The 21,661-nt window shown below is 56.5% G+C and overlaps 1 protein-coding gene across 1 annotated transcript in view; it reads right to left on the bottom strand.

Annotated features, from left to right (window-relative positions):
• SHANK3 (SH3 and multiple ankyrin repeat domains 3) overlaps positions 1-21,661 on the bottom strand; it is a 55,643-nt gene that overhangs the window by 19,397 nt on the left and 14,585 nt on the right. The window contains exons 10-18 of the mRNA XM_024240093.3: positions 18,700-18,973; positions 15,723-15,916; positions 14,643-14,756; positions 9,567-9,642; positions 9,254-9,336; positions 8,639-8,763; positions 8,405-8,537; positions 7,351-7,431; positions 1,896-1,919 (exon numbers count right to left, since the gene is read on the bottom strand). Coding sequence (XP_024095861.3) covers positions 1,896-1,919; positions 7,351-7,431; positions 8,405-8,537; positions 8,639-8,763; positions 9,254-9,336; positions 9,567-9,642; positions 14,643-14,756; positions 15,723-15,916; positions 18,700-18,973 — 1,104 coding nt within the window. The remainder of the gene's footprint in view (positions 1-1,895; positions 1,920-7,350; positions 7,432-8,404; positions 8,538-8,638; positions 8,764-9,253; positions 9,337-9,566; positions 9,643-14,642; positions 14,757-15,722; positions 15,917-18,699; positions 18,974-21,661) is intronic.

Below are 21,661 nucleotides of genomic sequence, written 5' to 3'. Positions count from 1 at the left end.
CCACGGGCTAGGAGAGGCTGTCTCTCTAGGTCCGGAAGACCCATCCCAGAGACCCACAGCGGGACGCACATAACATTTAGTGAGGCAGCTGTTTCTGGTCATCGGGTGATGGTGCTGGAGCCAGGTGAGAAGTGTTTTCAAAAGGGAAAGGATTAATCAAGAATTCTGCAAATTACAAACTGATGAGGTTGACATAAATCTCCCCCCAATATTAGAGAATATATTCTTTTTTGTTGTTGTTTGTTTGTTTGTTTTTTGAGACAGAGTCTCGCTATCCCCCAGGCTGGAGTGCAGTGGCATGATCTTGGCTCACTGCAGGCTCCGCCCCCCGGGTTCACGCCATTCTCCTGCCTCAGCCTCCCGAGTAGCTGGGATTACAGGCGCCCGCCACCACGCCCGGCTAATTTTTTGTGTTTTTAGTAGAGGCAGGGTTTCACCATGTTAGACAGGATGGTCTCGATCTCCTGACCTCGTGATCCACCTGCCTCGGCCTCCCAAAGTGCTGGGATTACAGGCGTGAGCCACCGCGCCCGGCCAGAGAATATATTCTTAAATAAATTATTTTAGATAATTAAGGGAAATGAAGCCCATCAGGAACCAAGTGGACCCGCTCACTCCCAGGGCCCTCTGGGTGCACGGCAGGGCACAGCTGGGTTTGCAGCTGTTTGATCAACAGGGCCCCAGCCTGCGGGATGATCAACCAGCCATCACTTCTTCCACAACTGGAGCAGCACCCGGGCTGCAACACGGCACCCTGGGAGCCCCACTAATGAGCTAGAGGGCAGAGCCAGAAGATTCCAGAAATAGCTTGTATGTCTGCCCCAAAGGCATGCAGAAAAGGTCACTGGAGGAGACCTTGTCACCTGTTTTTAATACCTGTGAAGACACTGGGGAAGCCCTTCACCTGGGCTGGGGCAAGACGCAGCAAGGGGACCTCAAGAGGGCTGGGCCAAGGGCCTGGCAGATGTGTTCTCACCCAGGGAAAGCCCAGTGGGTCGAGAGAGAGAGAGAGGGATGGCCATCAGGTACACGGACGTGGAGCAAATATTCAGGCCTGGGTGGAGAAAGCCACCTCAAGCCTCTGTCTGGGCCCTGATTCCCATCCACCCGAGAGGCAGAGGAGGCTGCTGGAAGCCGGGTCCCAGGACTTCACCAGACAGTGGACCTCAGTACCGAGGCCCAGGTGACTGTCCCCACCTGAATGCTCCCTCCTCTGCAGCCAGACTGAACATACAGGACATACAGGGAGCAGCCCCAAAGGGTAGAGGGAGGCCTGAACGGGGGTTCCGGAGGGTAGTCAACAGCCTGGGGTCTTTGGTCAGGGGAGCTCCAGGCTCCTTCCCCAGTGCTGTGGGACTCAGACCCCTGCTCTGAAGGGACCATCAGCTCTGGGCTTGGCCCTACAACCAACCAGCACGGGAGTAGGTCCCACAACCCAAGCACAGGCCCCGAGAGGACCAGCAGAAAGACGCAATGCACACGCCAACAAGGCCCAGTCTCCCTGCTCCCTAGAGCTCCCCCTCTGGGACCCTCGGAGCCCTTTCCCTCCTGCTCTCCGGGCCATGGCACATGCAGTGGCCTCCACGGGGCTCTCCCAGCTCCTCCCCACGGGCTGCCTCCATCAGGCTATCTGCACAGCTCACAGGCCCCAGGCTCACCTGAGCCCCCAAGGCCATCACAGTCCCAGAGGGTCACACCCCTGGGAACTCCCCATCCATCCTCGCAGGCCCTTCTCTCATGCCCCTACCAGATGCCCAGGGAGAAGGCCAACAGGAGGGTGCAGCCCAGGCTTCCGGGCCACCCTGACTTGCGCTGGAGCCTCCTCACACACCAGCACTCCCCCAGACAGGGGTCAGGCAAAGCCAAGGCCCTGGGGACACAGGCAGATGACTCACCCCCTTTTCTTCTCCGAATGGAGGCTTGGAATCAAGAAACAGAGTAAAGGGAGTAAGAGGCAGGCTCGGCACCCAGGCCCCATTATCCACACTCATTTCCCCACCCCATCCCTCTCACCACCACCTCCCCCAAAAACCATGACCTCCCAAATCTGCCCCCAGCCTACACCTCTTTATCAGACCATGAATAGCAAATTTGCCCAAATCCAGAGTCAGTTGGTGCATGCCTTGAAATCCAAGGAGGAAACAACCGCAAGCAGGGACTTGTGTGTGTGCCACACGCATGCAGGCGCACACAGCATGTCCACTCACCCACGCAGACATGTGTGCCACACGCATGCAGGCGCACACAGCGCATGTCCACTCACCCACGCAGACATGTGTGCCACACGCATGCAGGCGCACACAGCGCGTGTCCACTCACCCACGCGCAAACGTGTGCCACACGCATGCAGGCGCACACAGCATGTCCACTCACCCACGCAGACATGTGTGCCACAAGCATGCAGGCGCACACAGCGTGTGTCCACTCACCCACGTGCAAACGTGTGCCACACGCATGCAGGCGCACACAGCATGTCCACTCACCCACGCGCAGACGTGTGCCACACACATGCAGGTGCACACAGCACGTGTCCACTCACCCACGCAGACATGTGTGCCACACGCATGCAGGTGCACACAGCGCCGTGTCCGCTCACCCACGCACAGACGTGTGTCACACGCATGCAGGCGCGCACAGCGCATGTCCACTCACCCACACACAGACATGCACACACACGGAGATATGCACAACTCCATCATGCTTGGCTCAGTCAAACGTTTGTTCAAAAAAAAAGGCAAAACCCCATAGAAAACAAGTTCAGGTGTCGCTGAAAACCAAGGTGGTCACCTCTGTGTTCTGTTCAAAGTCGGTCTTAAAACGCAGGGCAAGTGTGTTTGGCACAGAAACCTTTTCCAGGACAAGGCCACTCACACAGATGCTGGGTGTGGCACCTACCCTGATGTTCTCATCACAAAAGAAAAAGGGGCCCAGAAATTACAGGAAGTCCAGATTTCTCCCGGGAACGTGAATACACAGGAAGGGCTTGGACCCGCCAGGGCCTTCCCTGGCCTGGGTCTCCACTGACCTGCGGCCCCAGCACATTCCTGGCACAAGCCGAGCAGACATGCACGTGGCGACCATGAGGAGCCCCCAGTGCTGAGGGGAGGAGGGGTGCTCTGCCCTCTTCTCTCTCTCACCACCTGTCTCAGGAGGGTCCTCACCCAGCCCCTTCCTCTCACTCCCATCTCTGCAACCCTTCATTTTCCAGGCACCAGCCTTTGCTCACCCCATTCCCCCAGAGGATACCCCTTCCCTCCCCTTCCTCCAGCAGGGCCATGCCTCTCCCACATCCTCTGAGCAGCAAACAGCCACCTGGACAGGAGCCTCCGCCTTGCACCTGCTTTCTCTGACACCTCACTTTATTTTCTTTTTAGGTGGTTCAGGCACCTTCTCGATAGACTATGGATCCTAAAGGGCTCTAATAGCTTTTGACAGTGTGAGGCAGTTCTGATGTGTTCATGCCAGCAGTGACCAACAGGCCTCATTTCTATCTTCTGAAAGCAAAAACACTGGGTTGTGGGATGGTCCCTTAGGTACCTGGGGAAACCCTGATGCTGGCATGGCTTCCTCAAATCAGGCATTTCCAGAGGGGACTTCCAGAAGCCCTGCTGGCTTCCCAGGACAGCTGTCTTCTGGGGACAGGTTGGCTTCCTGAGCTCCAGAAGTGTGGGTAGAGGCTCTGCGCTAAGCTGTCCCTTCATCCTCCCCCAGACTCTGCTCAGGAAAAAGCCTGGAAAATTATGGTGGCCTGAAGCTGTGAGCAACTCCTCTGGAAGACTGGGGTCTGCAGAGTGACTCCAGCAACCTGTCCTGAGGCTTGACGCAGAAGAGGGAACACCCAGCCCAGAGGAGAAAGAGCGTCTTCATCCATCAGTTTCTTCAGGCAGAAAAGCCCAGAGAGCAAAGCGCAGTCCTTTCGTTTTCACAGGACAGAGTCCCTGGGTCCCAGGATTACAGATCTCAGGCTGCCCAAAAGCCTCGTGGTGCTGAATAGAAGAGTCCCTTCTGAACATGCAGCTGACTGTGGCTATGTGACAGCCTCTGGCAGGAGAATCCTGGGACCCAGCTGCCTACTGGTGCTGGCTTATTCATCAGTTTGGATCTTCAATTGACAGGTCAGCTCCCCGTGACTGACCTTGGACGCTTATGACCCTAGGTCCAGAAATCTGGGATTAGCCTCTCTGCCTCACTCCTGAATCAGTAGGATTATCGGGGTATAGAATTCTAGGTGGAAAAGAATTTTGACTCCACACTTTGAAGCTCTTCTTCCATCATCTACTGTCATCTGCTATTGCTGATGAGAAGTCTGTTGTCAGTTGGACCACTGCTCCCGTCTAAGACATCCAGCAGCCCATCTCTCTCTCTCCCATCATTTTTTGCTTTGTTTTGTTTTGAGACAGGGTCTCGCTCTGTTGCCCAGGCTGGAGTGCACTGGCATGATCTTGGCTCACTGCAACCTCCACCTCCCAGGCTTAAGCAATCCTCCACCTCAGCCTCCTGAGTAGCTGGGACCACGGGCACACACCACCATGCCAGGATAATTTTTGTATTTTTAGTAGAGATAGGGTTTCGCTATGTTCCCCAGGCTGGTCTCAAACTCCTAGACTCAAGTGATCCACCTGTCTTGGCCTCCCAAAGTGCTGAGAGTACAGGCATGAGCCACCGCACCCAGCCTCTTTGTTTTAAAGATTTCTGCTTGTTCACTGCATTCTACAGTTTTACTATGAAAGATGTGGATACAGATTTGTTTTTATTTCCTTGCTGAGACTTATATTTCTTTAAACTGAAGACCCATGTCTTTGTTCAACTCTGGGAAATTCTTAAGCCATCTCATCTCCAAATATTGCCTCCAGGCAAGATTTTATTTTTGCTTCCAGGACTTGCATTAGGTAGATGCTGGGATTTTCCCAATAATCCCACTGAATTATCTATGTGATTTTTTTTGTGTGTCTCCTAACTGCTCTTTGATATTTTGTATCTCCTTATATTTCTGTGCTATATTCTGGGTAACCTCAGGTTTATCTTCTAACTTGCTGTTTCTTTCTTCACCTGGGTCTAGTGTACTGTTTATCCCAGCCATGGCTTTCTGTTTTATCTCAGTGACTATACTTTTTGTTTCAATAACAGTTCTTTAAGAATCCTTCTGGCTGGGCGCGGTGGCTCACGCCTGTAATCCCAGCACTTTGGGAGGCTGAGGTGGGTGGATCACAAGGTCAGCAGTTCGAGACCAGCCTGGCCAACATGGTGAAACCCCATCTCTACTAAAAATACAAAAAATTAGCTGGGTATGGTGTTGTGCGCCTGTAATCCCAGCTACTCGGGAGGCTGAGGCAAGAGAATCACTTGAACCCGGGAGGCGGAGGATGCAGCGAGCCGAGATCACGCCACTGCACTCCAGCCAGTAACAGAACAAGACTCAGTCTCAAAAAAAAAAAAAAAAAAAGAATCATTCTAAAATGTGCTTATTCTTTTTTTGCTTGTTTGTTCTGTCCTATTCTCTCATTAGTTCTGTTAGTTCTTTTAATCTTTGTGACAATTTACTTTATTTTAATGTTTTTCATATTCTTCTCTGATTTCCAGTTCTTTCGATGCTAATTCCAGTGGCTGGGCTTGGTTTTTAACCTTCCCGCTTCTCACAGGTCCAGCCACATCTCCCAGCCTTGTGGGGGCCTCAGGACCCCAACCCCTTGCCCCTGGGTACTAGATAATGAGCTATGGAAGCCTCTGGCTTTGGTTTCTCTCCTTTTCATTTTGAATTATCTATATGGGGTATTTTGTTTTTTTCTTTGGGTTTTATTTTGTTTGGAATAGCTATGATGAAAATTCTGACCATGTCAGCCCAACGGGCGTTGGTAACTGTTCTCCATACTGAACTAAACTGCAGTTAAGACCACCTGCTTGGCATGGGGCAGCTCAGCCTGTGGCCAGGACAGGGTCAGGGCTCGGTTCATGAGTGAGGTCAGGGATAATTCTGGGGACCAGGAAAAGGGTTCCTTCTATGGCTGGGGTAGAACCAAGACTGAAGCCAGGGATGGGGCTCAGCCTAGAACCAGAATGAGGTCCCTTCCTGTGGCCAGGACTTCAGGGTTCAGTTTAGGACCACAGTTGGGGTTCCTTCTATGACCAGAGGCAGAGTAAAGTCTGGGAACGGAACTGGGCTCAGATCACAGAAAGAAAGAGCCTCACGCCTGTAATCCCAGCACTTTCGGAGGCCGAGGCAGGCAGATTACCTGAGGTCAGGAGTTCGAGACCAGCCTTGCCAACATGGTGAAACCCCGCCTCTACTAAAAATACAAAAAAAAAAAAAAATTAGCCTGGCGTGGTGGCGGGCGCCTGTAATCCCAGCTACTCGGGAGGCTGAGGCAGGAGAATCACTTGAACCCAAGAGGTGGAGGTTGCAGTGAGCCGAGAACGTGTCATTGCACTCCAGCCTGGGCAACAAGAGTGAAACTGTCTCCAAAAAAAAAAAAAAAAAAGAAAGAAAGAAAGAGCCTGTCAACTGTCACATATAGTGGGACATGCCCATGACGAGGCTGTTGATGGCCACATGTGTAGCACATACCCACAGTGAGGACAATGGTCACACGTAACGGGACATGCCCATGGAGAGGCTACTGACGGTCACATGTGAGGACATGATCAAGTATATCTGGATGTGCGCATGACAAGGTTGTTAATGGACACATATACAAGACCTGCCCATGAAGAGGCTGTTGATGGTCAACCAGGGCTTGTGCCCAGAACGTGCCCCATCAAAGCCCAACACACTCCTGCTCCCCTCCTGCCGCGCTCGAGGCCCTGCCCCATCGTCCCAGCAACAGAACCCCTGTGGCCTGTGGGGTCAGCAGGACCACCTGTCAATGAGTGCACAGTCACCCAGAGGGTAAAATAAACACAAAGCTGACACAACCAGTGCCTGGCAGAACCAGCAGCAGACCCTGGTCACCTCACTACTGCTCTCTCCTCACTTGGATGAAATGCAAGAGTAAAGTCAAAGTGGAGACGTGGAAAACCAGAGGCAGCACACGCACACACATGCACACACATGCAAACATACTGGTGAGCCAGGCCCTGCTCCCCGTCATCTGTCCTGGACACCCCACTGTCCATCCCCAGCCCCTCACATCTCACCCCTTCCACATGCCACCCTCTCCTCACCCCACAAGCACCAAACGTCCCCATCGCGCCAGCACCCACCCATTCTCCTCTGACCTGCTCTTATATCCACCTGTCCTTCTTCCCCTCTGGCTTGACCCCCTGCTCTCCCACACTACCTGTGTCTCCCGGCCCTGTCTGCCCATCATGGACTGTCCACCTGCGTCCACCTCCACTGCCACCCCCACCACTCACCGAGTTCCTCGAGCTCAGCTGTCATGGACTTGGAGCGCAGGGTCAGTGTGGTGCTGGGGGCCCTCTTGGGGGGCGGTGGGGCTGCAAAGAAGAGGGAGGCCTTGGACCTCCTGTCCAGCAGCAGGCGGCGCGGCGTGGCCAGGTGCAGGTGCCACTTGCGCTCCACTGCCTGGATCTCCTCGTACTCCCGCGAGGATGAGTCGCACTGTGCCAGGATCTTGTTCAGGCTACGGCTGGACGCAAACTTCTTCATGGCTCAAGGAGCTCAGGGAGTGGGGTGGGGGGGGGCCGGGCGGTCAGGGCCTCAGGGGCCCTGGGAACCCCCAGAGCCAGGGCCTCAGGAGGCGATCAAGGGTGCTGGTGGGGGTCACGGTGCCGGCTGGCTCTGGCCTGAGCACCCACCCTGCAGGTTCCGAGGGCTAAGCAAGGGGGCACCAGAGCCATGAGGTGGGGGCTGGGAGGGGTCTCCTTGCGGGCGGGGCTCCTGCTGCTCCAGGGCTCCCCCAGGCCCGGGTGGCCACTGCCCCTTGTGGGGCCAGGGTGTGGTCAGCCAAGCCACCGGCCTGGACTGGGCCTGGCCGGCAAAGCCTCCTGGGCCCAGGCTGTGCCGCGTCGTCGCGGGGAGAAGACGCTTTTCCTCTTCCCTCAGGTGCCGCCTCCCCCTTCCCTCCGACAATAAGCAGCGCGGCAGCGTCAACCTCACAGTTGCTATGGCAACCCCGGCCTCCAGGCAGCTGCTGGCGGTGTAGGGAAGGAGGGTTCTGCCACGCCAGGGGCTGGGGGAACGCCGGGAAGGAGGGGGCAGGGATCTGAGGAGGGGCAGCCTGAGGTCGGGGTCAGGGGTCAAAGGCCTTAGGCCAGGGGACAGGACTGGCAGTCTAACACCAGGGATTGGGAGGGGTCCCAGCCCACACGTGTGGGTGGTTCATTGAGGTTCAGGAATCTGATGTCAGCAGTTGGGGGTCAGGGATGGGAAGAGGAATGTGGGCCTGAAGTCAAAGGTCTAAGGTCAGGGGAAAGTTTGGGCACAGAGGCCTGAAGCGTGACCCCTCACCTCTGCGCCGAGCCCCGTCCTCTTCTGGCTTCCTTGTCACAGACACAACCTTCATGACGAGGCGGTTGCCACCCTGGCGAATCAGAGCCACCACCTGCTTGTGTCCGACCTTCACCACGTTCACCCCGTTCACCTGGGATAGACAGGCAGCTGGGTGGGGACGCCCCAGGCACGTCCACCACAGGGCTCAGGGGTCAGCATCCCACTGGGCAGTGCCGGCCAGAACGGCCTCACCTCGATGAGGAAGTCTCCCGTGCGCAGCCCGGCCCTCCAGGCCACACCCTCCACGTCCACCGACTCAAGATACTGCAGCGCCGGGAAGGCTGGCGTGGGCGTGAACTCCTCGATGGGGGTCTCTGCTGCGGGGGGCAATTAGGAAGGTGCTTCACCAGCTAGGTTCAGGTGGGGGCGGCTGCCACACAGCAACCTCCGAGTGGCTCAGCACAGGAAAGAGATGACTGCGGGGGGCAGTGACCCCGGGCTGGGGGAGGGCCACGGGGAGCCACAGCACACGGACGAGCCGGCCCAGGGATCCTAGATGTGACCCTCTGTAAAACTCCCTTTGCCCACGCCACAAAGGCTCCCACTCGGTTAGACTCTAGACCAAAGACAGTGGAAAACAACGAAGGGAAGGCATTGCCACCTGGGCCGGGACATCGCAAACCACGACGGTCACGACCGCAGCAGAGGAGCCAGGAAAGCCAGGGCCAAAAGCGGAAGGTGCAGGGGCAAGGCAGGGAGGGAGTGTGGGGTAGAGCAGAGTGGGAGGCAGAAGCACGAAGCTGAAGACATCCCTGAGCAGTGTGCAGCCCCTGCCTGCCTGACCCCTGGACACCCACTCCCCATTACCTTTGGCTCCCCGGAGCACAAAACCAAAGCCCTCATGGTCCCGTTTCTGCAGGACAGCCACTTTGTCATCAATGACATAATCGCTGATGAAGGAAAGCAGGGAGGAGTGAGGTAAGCCCTGCCTCGAGGTTGGCCGGCCGCAGTCCACCGTGCAGTCACCCCGGGACTGACAGGCCAGGCAGCAGAAAAGAGGTCGGCCAGGCACCTTCCCTAACCCTCCTCTGACCTCTTCATACCTGGCCTCCCTCTACACTGCGGGTCCTGCCCCACGTCCCACATGCATGCTCCCGCCAGCCAGCGTCCCTGCATGTACCTGTGTGAGGTGAGGCTGTCGTAGGAGCCCACTGTGTAGTGCCGAAAGAGCCGCTTCGTCCGGTCCTCCCGTGTTTCTGAAGGGAGTATCAGGAGCTGATGGACAGTCGTGGCCTCCAGCTGGCCTGCCTCAACTGCCCTCACCCATGCTGGTCACCAGTCTCTGCCCACACACACCCCCTTGGCCTGGTTGTGTCCAGATGGAAGTAGGGGGCCCCAAATCCTGGAGTCCTGGGTCCAGAGGTAAGAAGGCTGAGGGGATGATGTAGGGAATTCTGACCTCTGTGGGTCAGGGTCCAAGAGGTGGCAGCAGCTCATCTCTTTCCTAAGTAGCTGCTGAACACAGGAGTCCAAACAAGGCCAGAGCCGTCCACAGAGCGTAAGTGAGCCCCAAGGCTGCGAGCAAAGAGGGGGGTGTGCACATACATGTGTGTGTGTGAGATCCGTGGTCATGTGTAGATGCTGTGCTCATGCGTGTGTCTCTGTATGAGCCCACTGTGTACAAGTGCCGTGCCCGTGTGTCTGTGTGACCTGCTGTCATGTGCATGTGTGACGTGTGTTCATGCATGTGCGTGTGCACATCTGAATCTGCAGTACCCACACTCATGTACAAATGCCGTGCTATATGCCTATATGCGCTGGCATGGAAGCTGCACTCTGTCTTCACCAACTTCTTCACAATAGCTCCTTGATGCTCAACCTCATGGGGTCCCTTGCTTCGGACTGCCTCTGAGTGGGGCAGGGGATCCAGGTGTGGGGGCTGGGTCCCCTGCCCTGACCTCAGTGCATCCCACAGAGCTTGGTCCCCAACTGTCCTCTTGATCTCAAAGTCCCACATGGCCAGCACCAAGCTAGCCAGCTGTCTGCCTACCTCTCCACCCTCACTGACCTGAAGGTTCGAGCCACACCTCCAGCCATGACCTCTCTGCTCCCACGGGCTCCTCCAGCTGCCTGCGAGCCCCACCCGCCAGCCTTCCCGGCCCCGCAGCTCCACTCTCCAGGACCACAAAGGCCTCAGGGGCAGCACCACCACTGCCTGGATTTCATCCCTCAGCACCTTCCTCATTTCCTCTCTTGGTAGCGTTTCTCAAGATCCATGTTTTCCTTCAGCAAGTATTTATTGAGCTCCTACTGTGTACCAGCTCTGCAAATACAGCAGAGAAGAGAACAAAGTCTCTGCACTCGTGGGGTTTATAATCTGTTCAGGGAGACAGGATAAACAGAGGATAAAGACATAGCATGTGAATGCTGGCAAGTGCTCAGGAGACCAGCGAGCAGATCAGGGAGGGCAGAGAAAGGCCCGCAAAGGCCTCACCCCCACGGGAGGGCTGAGCAGAGGCCGAGGATGGGGAGCAGCCTGTGGATATGTGGGCAAAGGGCTTCCCAGGAGCGGGGGTGGTCGGGGGAAGCCCACGGCAGGCATCAGCCTGCAACATTTGAGGGAGTTCAGAGCCTGTGCAGCTGGAGCAGAGGGAGCTAGAGAGAGTGGCAGGAAATGAGATCAGAAAGAGAACCTGCAGCTTTCGATGACCTGTTTCCCCCACTAATTGTGAGCTCCTTGAGGGTAAGGGCCACATGTTCTTTATTTCTGTGATCCTAGCACCCAGCACAGCACCTGGCATGTCACAGGCATTCTGCTGACTAGGAGAGTAAATGGTGGACAGGTGCATCTGAGATAGATGGACAGAAGGGTGGATCGAAAGCCAGTGGACCAGTGGATGGACGGAGGGAAGGAGAGGGCAATGGGTAGATAGGTCAAAGAGCAGACAGACACATGGGTAGATGGATGGATGGACTGGGTGTGTAGACAGGTAGATGGAGAGGTGGATGGATGGAGGAAGGGAGGGGTGGTGGATTGGGTTGGCTGGTGAGTCAACAGATAAGAAGATGATGGTGGGATGGGTGGGTGAGTCAAAGGATAGATGGCTGTAAACATAGGTGGAGCAGTGGCCGGAGGGAAAGAGGAAAGAGTGCCTATTCCTATCAGAAGACACAGATATCAAAAAAGTATTGGGCTGGATTCCAGGTCCCAGCTACTAACTTGTGTGACTCTCAGTAAGACAACAGTCCCCTCTAAGCCTGCCCATATAGAATAGAAAAATCCAACTTGGAGGATCCCCTTGGTTCTGATGACCTATATCTTATTCTGGCATTCCCCGACCACACCTGCACCCCTCATCCCACTGAACCTAAGGCCAGCTCAGGCCAAGCCTCATCACCACTCAGGTAGGACATCAGACCCCTCCTTTCCTCCATCACACCCTTCTCCACGTCAACAGAGCCACAGAAGTGTCATGGTGCTGCCTGCTAAAGAACCCACCAAACTTGCACTTGACCAGCTCCTGTTTTCAGATGTTGTCAATCAAACAAATTGTATGTATTACATAACACAAATTCATTTTTCCAGTTTTGTTAATAAGACACATAAAAGCCAGCTGAAGAGAAAATGCCCAACACAGCCATCCCCCACTACCCACCCAAGTGCTGACCTTACTGCAAAGAAAGGGAAGGAGGGAAGGGAGGGAAGGCACAGGGCCCTGCTCATGCTGGGCCTCCAGAACACACCTGACCTCGCTTCTCCATTCCCTCCCTCACAGCTCCACCCTCTGCCTGCCAGGAGGTGCCGTGGGAGACTGCTCTCTGCTCGGTAAGTGGCCAGGACTCGCCTCCCGATCCCACAGCAGGCACAGGCCCTGGGCACCAGCCCCTGCATGCACAGGGACTGTGTCCCCTCCCTGACCTTTAAGTCCTTTTCTGTCCCCACTCCAGTCCCAGAAATGGATTTTTTTGGGGGGATGGGGGGAGCGGATCTGGGCCTGTTGGAAGCAGGTTCCTGTTCCTGGGCTGCACTCTGGCCTCTGGCAGAACTCGGCCCCGGGATCCCAGAGCAGAGGCTCTGCGCAGCGTGGCCAGCCGGGCCTGTAGCAGAAGTCAGAGGGCACTGTCACTGCTCCCACTCCCTGCCCTTCACAGGCAGCCTCCGCAGGTCCCTCTCCCGCTGCCCACTCATGAAATACTCCCGACTACCCCGGGACCTCTGACACTCACTCCCCAGGTCACACACGCCACAGCTGCTGGCTGAGCCCAGACCCGAACCCTCCTCTCCACTGCTCTGCTCTGCCTAGCCTGGGCTTTGATCCTACACAACCTGCACAATCAGACGCTGCTGCTGGGTTCCCTCCACCATGATGCCACGCTGTCCCTTGACTCCATGGCCACCTGGCCACTCTCGTGGTCCCCACGCCAGCCTTGCCCCTCACCCCACGCAGCGTTTCACTCACATAGAACTTGCTGCCTACGTTGCAAACAAGACTTTGCCCCTCAGGGCCGTGTGACCCCCTAGAAATGGAATAATAACAAGTGGCCCCACCTCTCGGGACTGCTGGGATGAGTCAACGACTTCTACGTGTAGAAGGTGCTAAAACTGTGCCAGGCACTCAGAGCAGGCCGTGCTGACACACACAGCTGTACAGCGCCACCCGGACCCTGCACGCACGGCTGTCCCCTCAGCCCCATCCGTGACCACCTAGAGGACTCAGCTCAGACAATGCCTCTGCTTTGAGACCCGCTCTGACTCCTTCGGGCCAGCCCAGGGAGCTCCCACGCTCACACAGCCCCCATCACAGCCATGCTCCCACAAGGCTTCCAGCTGAGCCTCCGTGATCCCGGCTCCCAGCACAGGGCCCAGCACATGACAAACACCTAAAAAACATTTGCTGCTCTCCAATTCTGACTCCAGCCTAAACCTCCCTACCTCCCCGTCAGCTTCAGACTTAGGTCCAAATGCCCCTCACTCCACACAGTCCTCAAACCAGAACCTTCCTCACCACCACGTGGGGGAGCTCAAGACCCGCTCCCGCCACAGGTGTGGATCCCCCTACCTCTCCTTCCCCTCCCCTCTCCCATACTTTCTGAACCAGGGCCCAAATCTCTGAAACCATTTCCCATCTGGATCCTGCGCTATCCACCCTCCACGGGCTGAGAACAGGGGGCCAAGTCCCTTCCACACTCTAAGCCACCAGGAGAGCCGCCAGAGCAAGGAAGAACAAGGCCAAGGAAGGAGGAAAGGGCACCGGCCCAGGAAAGGGTCAGTGGCCAAGCTCCCGCCTCCCTGGGCCTCTGCTGAGCTCAGCACAGGGCAGGGGTCCAGGCCGTACAGGGGTGGAGTCTCTGGGAAACTCTCATCCCAGAGATGGGGACACAGTAACCCCAGGCCTGAGCCCTTCACATGCACAGGGAGGGTGCATGCACCCTTGATCCAGACACACCACCGATGACCCCCAGTGACCATCACTCAGGAGAGGTTTGCTTGGCCCACCAGCTCTCCAGGACAGAAGCACACGCATGGATCTGGGGGCCTCCCGGGACCCCTGAGGGTTCCTTGCAAGGGCACCCCCAAGACATGCACCCAGCTCCAGCCCGGGGGCCCCCAAAGGACCAGATGGTCAGCAGGGCTGGACAGCAGCCACTCACCAACCCCACGAGCTGCAGCCCTCACCTTCACATCCTCCCTGCAGGCTGAGGACCAGCCTACCCTCACCTGCTGCCCTCAGACCATCCCTGCCCCAGGGCACTCACCAGGGCACCTCCAGACCCAACTGGCCTCATTTCCTCTTGGCTGCTCCGGGCCTCCCTGCTCTGCCCACTTGGACAATCTGTCCACTTTGGAAAAACGCCTCTTTTCTCACACTGACCTCCTTACATGTCTGCCAGCTACGCAGGAATCATGCGTTCCACACACCTGGTGTTTCCGAAGGACTGTGCTGGTGGGGTGCAAGTCACTGGGAGTCAATGTGGGATCACACAGACAGAGGCCCCGTCACACAGGTCATATGTGTCTCCACTGCACGTGAAGTGTCAGGTTACATACACGCACGTTCCCAAGTATATGCAGAGTGTGTGCACACGTGTCTGTGTCATGTACACAAGTTTGCGTCTACTTTGAGTGTTTGTTTGAGTTTACCTCTAGTCTTTTCTCTACGAATATCCATGTGGATGTAGCACCAAGAGAGACCAAAAGGAAACTGGAAGGGGTGGTCCCCTTGGGAGCTGCCCGGGGGGCCGTGGGGTCACTCACCAGGCCGTGTGTCATGCTGCCTCATCTGCACTTCCTCCACGCAGTCAGCCGGGAACCAGCCCGTGCGGCCTTTCACGGTTCCCTCCCAGAAACCGCCCTCCCCAATGCTGAGCACTGGAGGAAGAAGCCAGACAGGCCGTCAGTGGGGAGCAGAGCTGGGCGCCTACCCCACCTCAGGAGCAGGTTCTGCCCACCCACCCCCTGCCCTTTCCCTCCTTCCCTTCCCACTTTCTCCCAGCTTTTTCCCTGGGAAGATTTTGGGATCCACGCAGAAGAGAGAAAGGAACAGATGGGCTCGGCACAGGGTGGACATGTGGGGGACAGAGAGACACACAGATGGACACACTCGGGGAGGGGCGCAGGCAGGGGCAGGGGCCACACTCCTGCTGCTGCCCCCACCCACAGCTGACCATGCTTCCCCAGCCCCTTCAACCGACCCCCATCCTGGCTCTGTCACCCACCCAGGGGTCACTGCCAAGAGCTCGGGGTCATCGTGCTGTGGCCAGTGGGTGAGGCCACGTGATGCACCAGCTGGGCTGTTTCCACCTCAGCCGGCCCTGAGGCTAGGAGCCCGGTGATGGCCCCGAGACCCCCATAATGAGAGGGGTTTGTCATGGCACGCGATCCCCCCAGAACACAGGAAGCCCCAGTGACAGAAGCCTGCATAACACAAACACCCACATGACGGTCACAGACACCCCACGACGGCAAGGGTCCCCCACATCGCAGGGGCCTCCAATGGAGAAGCTGCAGAAGTGCCACGGGAACCCCGCAAGGCTAGGAAGCTCTGTAATGGGACAGGGTCCCTCAGGCAGAGACCCCCGGGGACACAGAAACGCCCATGGCGAGAGAGGAGCCTCCGTGGTGACACAGGGAGCCCGGAACGACAGAGCACCGGAGGGACCCGCACGGCAGGAACCTTCCCCAGGCAGAGCCCTTCACTGTGACACCAGGGATCCCACGAGGGCCCAGGGCCGCCCCGGCAGAGGAGACCCCAGAGCCACTGCCCCGGCCCGGCCAGCACCGCGCGCGGCGCCGCCCCCTCCCCGCGCCGGGCCCGCCCCCCCCCGCGCCCCTCACCCTTCACGGCCTCGCCGCGGTGCAGCGGGATCTCGCCTTCACCCTGCGGGTTGTGCGCCTTCACGGCGATGAACTTGCGGCCGGGGACGGCGCTGTAAAGTTTCCGCTTCGGGCCCCGGGACGGCGGTGCGGGGGGCGCAGGGGGCGCGGGGCCGGGGCCGGGCGCGGGGCCGGGGCCGCCGGGCCCGCTCGGGCTGTAGACGAACACGTAGGTGACGGACGCGATGCCGGGGGGCAGCGGGCACGCGAAGCCGGCGCCCGGGGCCTCCATGGCGCGCGGCCCGGCCCCGCCGCCGGCCTCACCGCAGCCGCCGCCGCAGCGCCCGCCGCCCGCCGCCCGCCGCCCGCCTGCCCGCCGGGGGCCCGGCCCGGGGCCGCTCCATGGGCCGTGCCGCCGCGCCCGGCCCGCTCCCGCCAGCGCACGAGCCGCGCCCGCTCAGGGCTCCGGGGCCGCGGGGCTGCGCTCCTGGGCGCGCCAGGCTCGCTCCATGCCGCGGCCGCCCCGCGCCCCGCCTCCTCCATGGCCGGGCTCCTCCCTCTGCGGGCGGTGGCGGCGGCCCTCGCGCCCTCCCTCCCGCCCTCCCCTCGCCGCCGACCCCTGGGAGGGGGAGTTCGGACGCGGACGCGGGACGGTGGTCCGGGCAGCCTAGTGGGAGCGGGGGATGGGGCGGGGGCTTCGGGCACCAGCAAAGCCGCCTGGAGCCGGCGAACGGGAGGGAGGGAGGGGCGCCCCCCCACCCCTCCAGGTCCAGGGCCCGGATCGCTGGGTGCCCAGTCCCCGTCTAGGCCTGTGTCCCCTCGTCCTGGACACCGGCCCCTGCCCACGCCCACTGCGTGATGCCCACCTTCCCCAGACCACTCCCAGACTGGGCTAGAGCCTGAGCTCTCGCTCCTCCACTGAGGCTCTGCTCAGAAGCCTGCACTGGCTCCCTAGTACCCAGGCAGGCCAGAGCCACACGCTCTTCCAAGAGCCAGGCTCCCTGGGGCTTGGCAATTTGCTACGCTCTAGTCACAGAGGGGCACCTTTCCTTCCCCTCCTGTGTGCTGTCCATCACGCTGTTGCCAACACCTGAACTACTCTAAAATCCTGACCCCTGGGCCAGCTGTTAAGTGACGGGCTCTCAGCCCAAACTCGCCCCACCGCGCCCCGTGTGATACTGGGGGGCTGCTGGGGGTCGGGTCCCGGCTCCGGCTCAGCCGACAGAGGGCGCTGCGGGGCCGCCGCCGCCTGAGACCCGCGCGGTGCAGGGCGCAGCCTGGCCTCCCCCGGAGGTGACCTCTCTCCTCGGGGCACCGAACTTCCTCAGCCCCTCCCGAGAGCCGCAGACCCTCGTCCACTCACCAGGGCAGCCCCATAAGGGGATCACTGCCCACCTAACTGCTGCTTAGCCCGGGCCCTCGGCTGTCAACCTCCTGAGACCCACCACCTCTGACGCACCAGGCACCTAATAAATGTTTGCGAGGAAGGAAAAAACAGAATTCTGCCATCCCCACAGAGCAGGTGAGCTGGAGCCCCTCACACAGCAGGTCTTAGTTTTGTGTCTGCTGAAAGGATGAATGAACACATACAAAAAACGAATGCAGGGAGGGGCCTGTGGCAACGCGTGCCTCCAGCTCAGGAGCAGCCTTTCTGCGGGATGGAAACATCCAGAATGCAGAATGTGTTCTTTCAGCCACTGGGCCACTCAGCCCTTAGAAAATCCGCGGGTCTATAAAAAAGCTTCGGGGAGAATTGAGATTTGGGGCAGTACAGGCAGCCTTGCGAGTCCAACAAGTCCAGGCAAAGAGACAGACACGGAGACCTCGCTGAGACCAGGCTGCAGAGCAGAGGCAGCAGCACAGGAAGGGGCCACTTCGATAGGCCCTGCTGCACCCTGAGCCCTCTGCTGAACACTCAGGCTTAGAAAGTTGGGGATTGGGTCTACCTGGGGCCCAGTGAAGCTGATCCCTAGCTCTGTGGCCCTGGACCCGTCACAGGCCCCACCTGAGTACCAGGACGCTCATCTGTAACATGGTATTAATAGAGCATGAACATGTACGTCGTCAAGGTTAAAGGAGCTAGTATACACATGCCATTCATCCCAGCAGCGGGCATGGACTGACAGAACTGTAAAGGCCGGCGGCCATCCTGACAACGACATACTGTTTATGTAACTCTTTCACTCAACAATGTCTGCCAAACACCCTCCTCAGTGCCTGGCTCTGATGAAACTAGGAAACGACAAAGATGGTGCCTGCCTTCAAGGCACAGGGAGGGCAGGTGCTTTCACCGGCAGTTGCCAGACTCTGCCAGGTGATCCTTCACCTGCCCAGGGCATTCTGGAAGGCTTCCCAAAGACAATGACTTGGGTAGGACTATTCCCACTTACTGATGAGAAGCCCAGGCACAAAGTGGCTGAGAGCCAGTGCACCCACCTCAGCACCCACTGCACAGCCCAGAGAGGCCAGTGGGCTCCCGTCCAGGCATCCCTGCCTCAGGGACCCAGGCCTCAGGGTGAGGGTAAAGAATAGAAGCCACAGCGTCCTGTAGGTGCGCCAGGGCTGGGGGAAACCATGAGTATACCCTGGGGGCAGGGCTGGGGCTTACCTGTAGGTTTTGAGCCCTACTGGAGTGGCAACTCCATCCCTGACCCCCTTACCACAGGCCACCAGCCCTGACTCTTCCCAGCCATGCCTGACACTGCAGTGTGTTTTCTAAATCACAGGCAGGAACATACCCTCTCCACCTAACACACTCCCTCAACTGCCCACTGTCCTCATGGCAAGCCCAGCTCCAACCGGAAATCAGCGTGCATGTGCCTGTCCCCACCTCCAGAGATGCCTTCTTCCCTTCCCCAACCAGGAAGCCCTAGCCCATCACTACACAGGTACCAGGCACCACCAGGCCTCTCTCTGCCTCCCGGTGCTGGCTCCTCCTGGCTCAGGTCCCAGCACCCCACCCTCCCAACCCCTCCAGGGCCTCCCAGCCCCCTCCTACCTGATCTTGCTCTGGCTGCCCCTGACTGCTAAAGGGCCACTGATGTTGCTCTCCTGGTCGGCATCCCGGTCACGATCTTTCTCCTCTTGCAGCCGCTGGAGCAGCAGCTGGTGGGGGAGGCTTCTCAGTGAGGGTCCAGGAGAAGCTGCTGGCTGTGCCTCCCCCTTCAGGTTGATATCGCTGGCTGAGCGCTGCAGAGGCCGAGGGGATGCCAAGCCACTGGGGCCAGCCAGTCGCCGCCGCTTCGCATAGCTGGGGGTTTCCCTGAATGGTACTGGGGTAAGGGGGCATAGGTAAGACTCTGAACAGCCAGCTGGGTGACCAACATGTCCAGTTTGCCCAGGCTTTCCAGATGTTAAAACTAATTCCTATGTTCCAGGAACTGCCTTGGTTCCAGGCAAACCAAAAGAGTTGGCCACCCTACGAACGAAGCTACCATTAAGGGGCCACATCCCAGTCAAACTGCCTCTCACCTCTCACCCTAACTTCAGAGGTAGAAGCCTGCTTCTCCTCTCAGCCAAATGAGGCCTTGAGGATGCTCAGATATGCTCTAAGAACTGCATTTCACAAGCTTCAGGAGAGACAAAACAGGCTACACGTGACGAATCTCACCAGACTACTGCTGAACAGGACCATTTGCAGTTAACTATAACCAGGGAAACTATAAAAGACATTCTAGTCCAGGGATCAGCAAAACTTTTCTGGAAAGAATTGGACGGTAACTACTTAAGGCTTTGCAAGCTATGTGGTCTGTGTTACGATGCCTCAACTCTGCCACCACAGAGCATGAAACCACCACAAACAACATATAAGCAGACAGGTGTGTTTGTGTTCCAATAGAATTCTACTTCAAAAGCAGATAGTGATTAAAAAGTATGATCTAACTATATGCTACTTACAGAATAATCACTTTAAACCCAAAGACACAAATAGGTTCAAACTGAAAGGATAAAAAAAGCAATCTAATGTAAATAGTAACCAAAAGAGAGCTGGGTGGTTATATTAACATCATACAAAATAAACTTTAAGATAAAAACTGTAACAAGAGATAGAGAAGGACATTATATGTTGATTAACAATTATTAACATACACACACCAAACAACAGAACATCAAAATATGATACAAATAACACAATTTAAGAGAGAAACAGACAGTTCCACAATAATAGTAAGAGACTTTAATACCTTACTTTCAATAGTGGGTAGAACATCTGGAGAGATCAGTAAGGACATAGAAGACTTAAACCAATTAGACTTAATGATACATATAGAACATGCCACCCAACAAGAACAGAATATATTCAAGAATTCTTCTCGAGTACACATGGAACATTCTCCCAGACAGACTGTATGTTTGGCCGCAAAACAAGTCTCAATAAAGTTTTAAAAGACTGAAATCATACAAACTATCTTTTTCAATCACAATGAAACAAAGCTGGAAATCGAGAAGTGAAAGAAAACTGGAAAATTCACAAATATGTGGAAATTAAACACCATACTCCTAAACAACCAATGTGTCAAAAAAGAAATCAGACTCAAAAAAGAAATGATGGCTCAAGCCTGTAATCCCAGCACTTTGGGAGGTCAAGGCAGGAAGACCACTTGAAGCCAGGAGTTTGAGACCAGCCTGGACAACACAGTGACACCTCCATCTCTATAAAAAACAGAAAAAGCCAAGTGTGGTGCTGCACCCTGTAGTTCCAGCTACTCAGGAAGCTAAGGTGGGAGGATGGCTTGAGACCAGGAGGTTGAGGCTGCAGTGAGCCAAGATCAAGCCAGGGCACTCCAGCCTGGGCCATAGAGTGAGACCCCATCTCTAAAAAAAAAAAAGAAATCATAAGGAAAATTAGAAAACACTTTAAGACAAACAAGAACAAAAATACAACATATGGAGCAAAAGCAGTACTTAAAGGGAAACTTCACGCTGTAAACACTTACTTTTAAAAAGGAAAACAATCTCAAATCAATAACCTAATTATACATCTTAAGAAACAAGAGAAGGCCGGGTTCGGTGGCTCACTCCTGTAATCCTAGCACTTTGGGAGGCCAAGGCAGGCAGATCACCTGAGGTCGGGAGTTCGAAACCAGCCTGACCAACATGGAGAAACCCCATCTCTACTAATAATACAAAAATTGGCCGAGTGTGGTGGTGCATGCCTGTAATCCCAGCTCCTCAGGAGGCTGAAGCATGAGAATTGCTTGAACCCGGGAGGCGGAGGTGGCGGTGAGCCAAGATTGCGCCATTGCACTCCAGCCTGGGCACCAAGAGTGAAACTCCATCTCAGGAAAAAAAAAAAAAGAAACAAAAGAGAAACAAGAAGGCGAGGCTCAGTGGCTCATGCCTGTAATCCCAGCACTTTGGGAGGCCAAAGCGGGAGCATCACTTGAGCCCAGGAGCTCAAGACCAGCCTAACAACATAGTGAGACCTTGTCTGTATGAATGAACTAATAAAAGAAAAGAAAAGAGGCCGGGCGTGGTGGCTCATGCCTGTAATCCCAGCACTTGGGAGGCCGAGGCGGGCAGATCACCTGAGGTCGGGAGTTCGAGACCAGCCTGACCAACATGAAGAAACTCTGCCTCTAAAAAATACAAAATTAGCCAGGCATGGTGGCAGGTGCCTGTAATCCCAGCTACTCGGGAGGCTGAGGCAGGAGAATCGCTTAAACCCAGTTGGCGGAGGTTGCAGTGAGCTGAGATCGCACCATTGCACTCCAGCCTGGGCAACAAGAGCGAAACTCCATCTCCAAAAAAAAAAAAAAAAGAAAGAAAAGAAGAAACTAGAGAAAGAAGAGCAAACAAAAGAAAAAGGAAGGAAGCAAGAGAGGGAGGGAGGGAGGGACGGACGGACTAGAGAAAGAAGACCAAAAAGAAACAAACAAACAAACAAGAGAAAGAAGAGCAAACCAAACTAGCAAAAGAAAAGCTAGCAGAAGGAAGGAAACAGTAAGATTAGAGCAGAG

The sequence above is a fragment of the Pongo abelii genome, chromosome 23, assembly GCF_028885655.2.
Source record: "Pongo abelii isolate AG06213 chromosome 23, NHGRI_mPonAbe1-v2.0_pri, whole genome shotgun sequence".
NCBI lineage: Eukaryota > Metazoa > Chordata > Mammalia > Primates > Hominidae > Pongo > Pongo abelii.
Note: the sequence above shows the minus strand (reverse complement) of the source record. Positions and strands in the feature narration are given on the sequence as shown.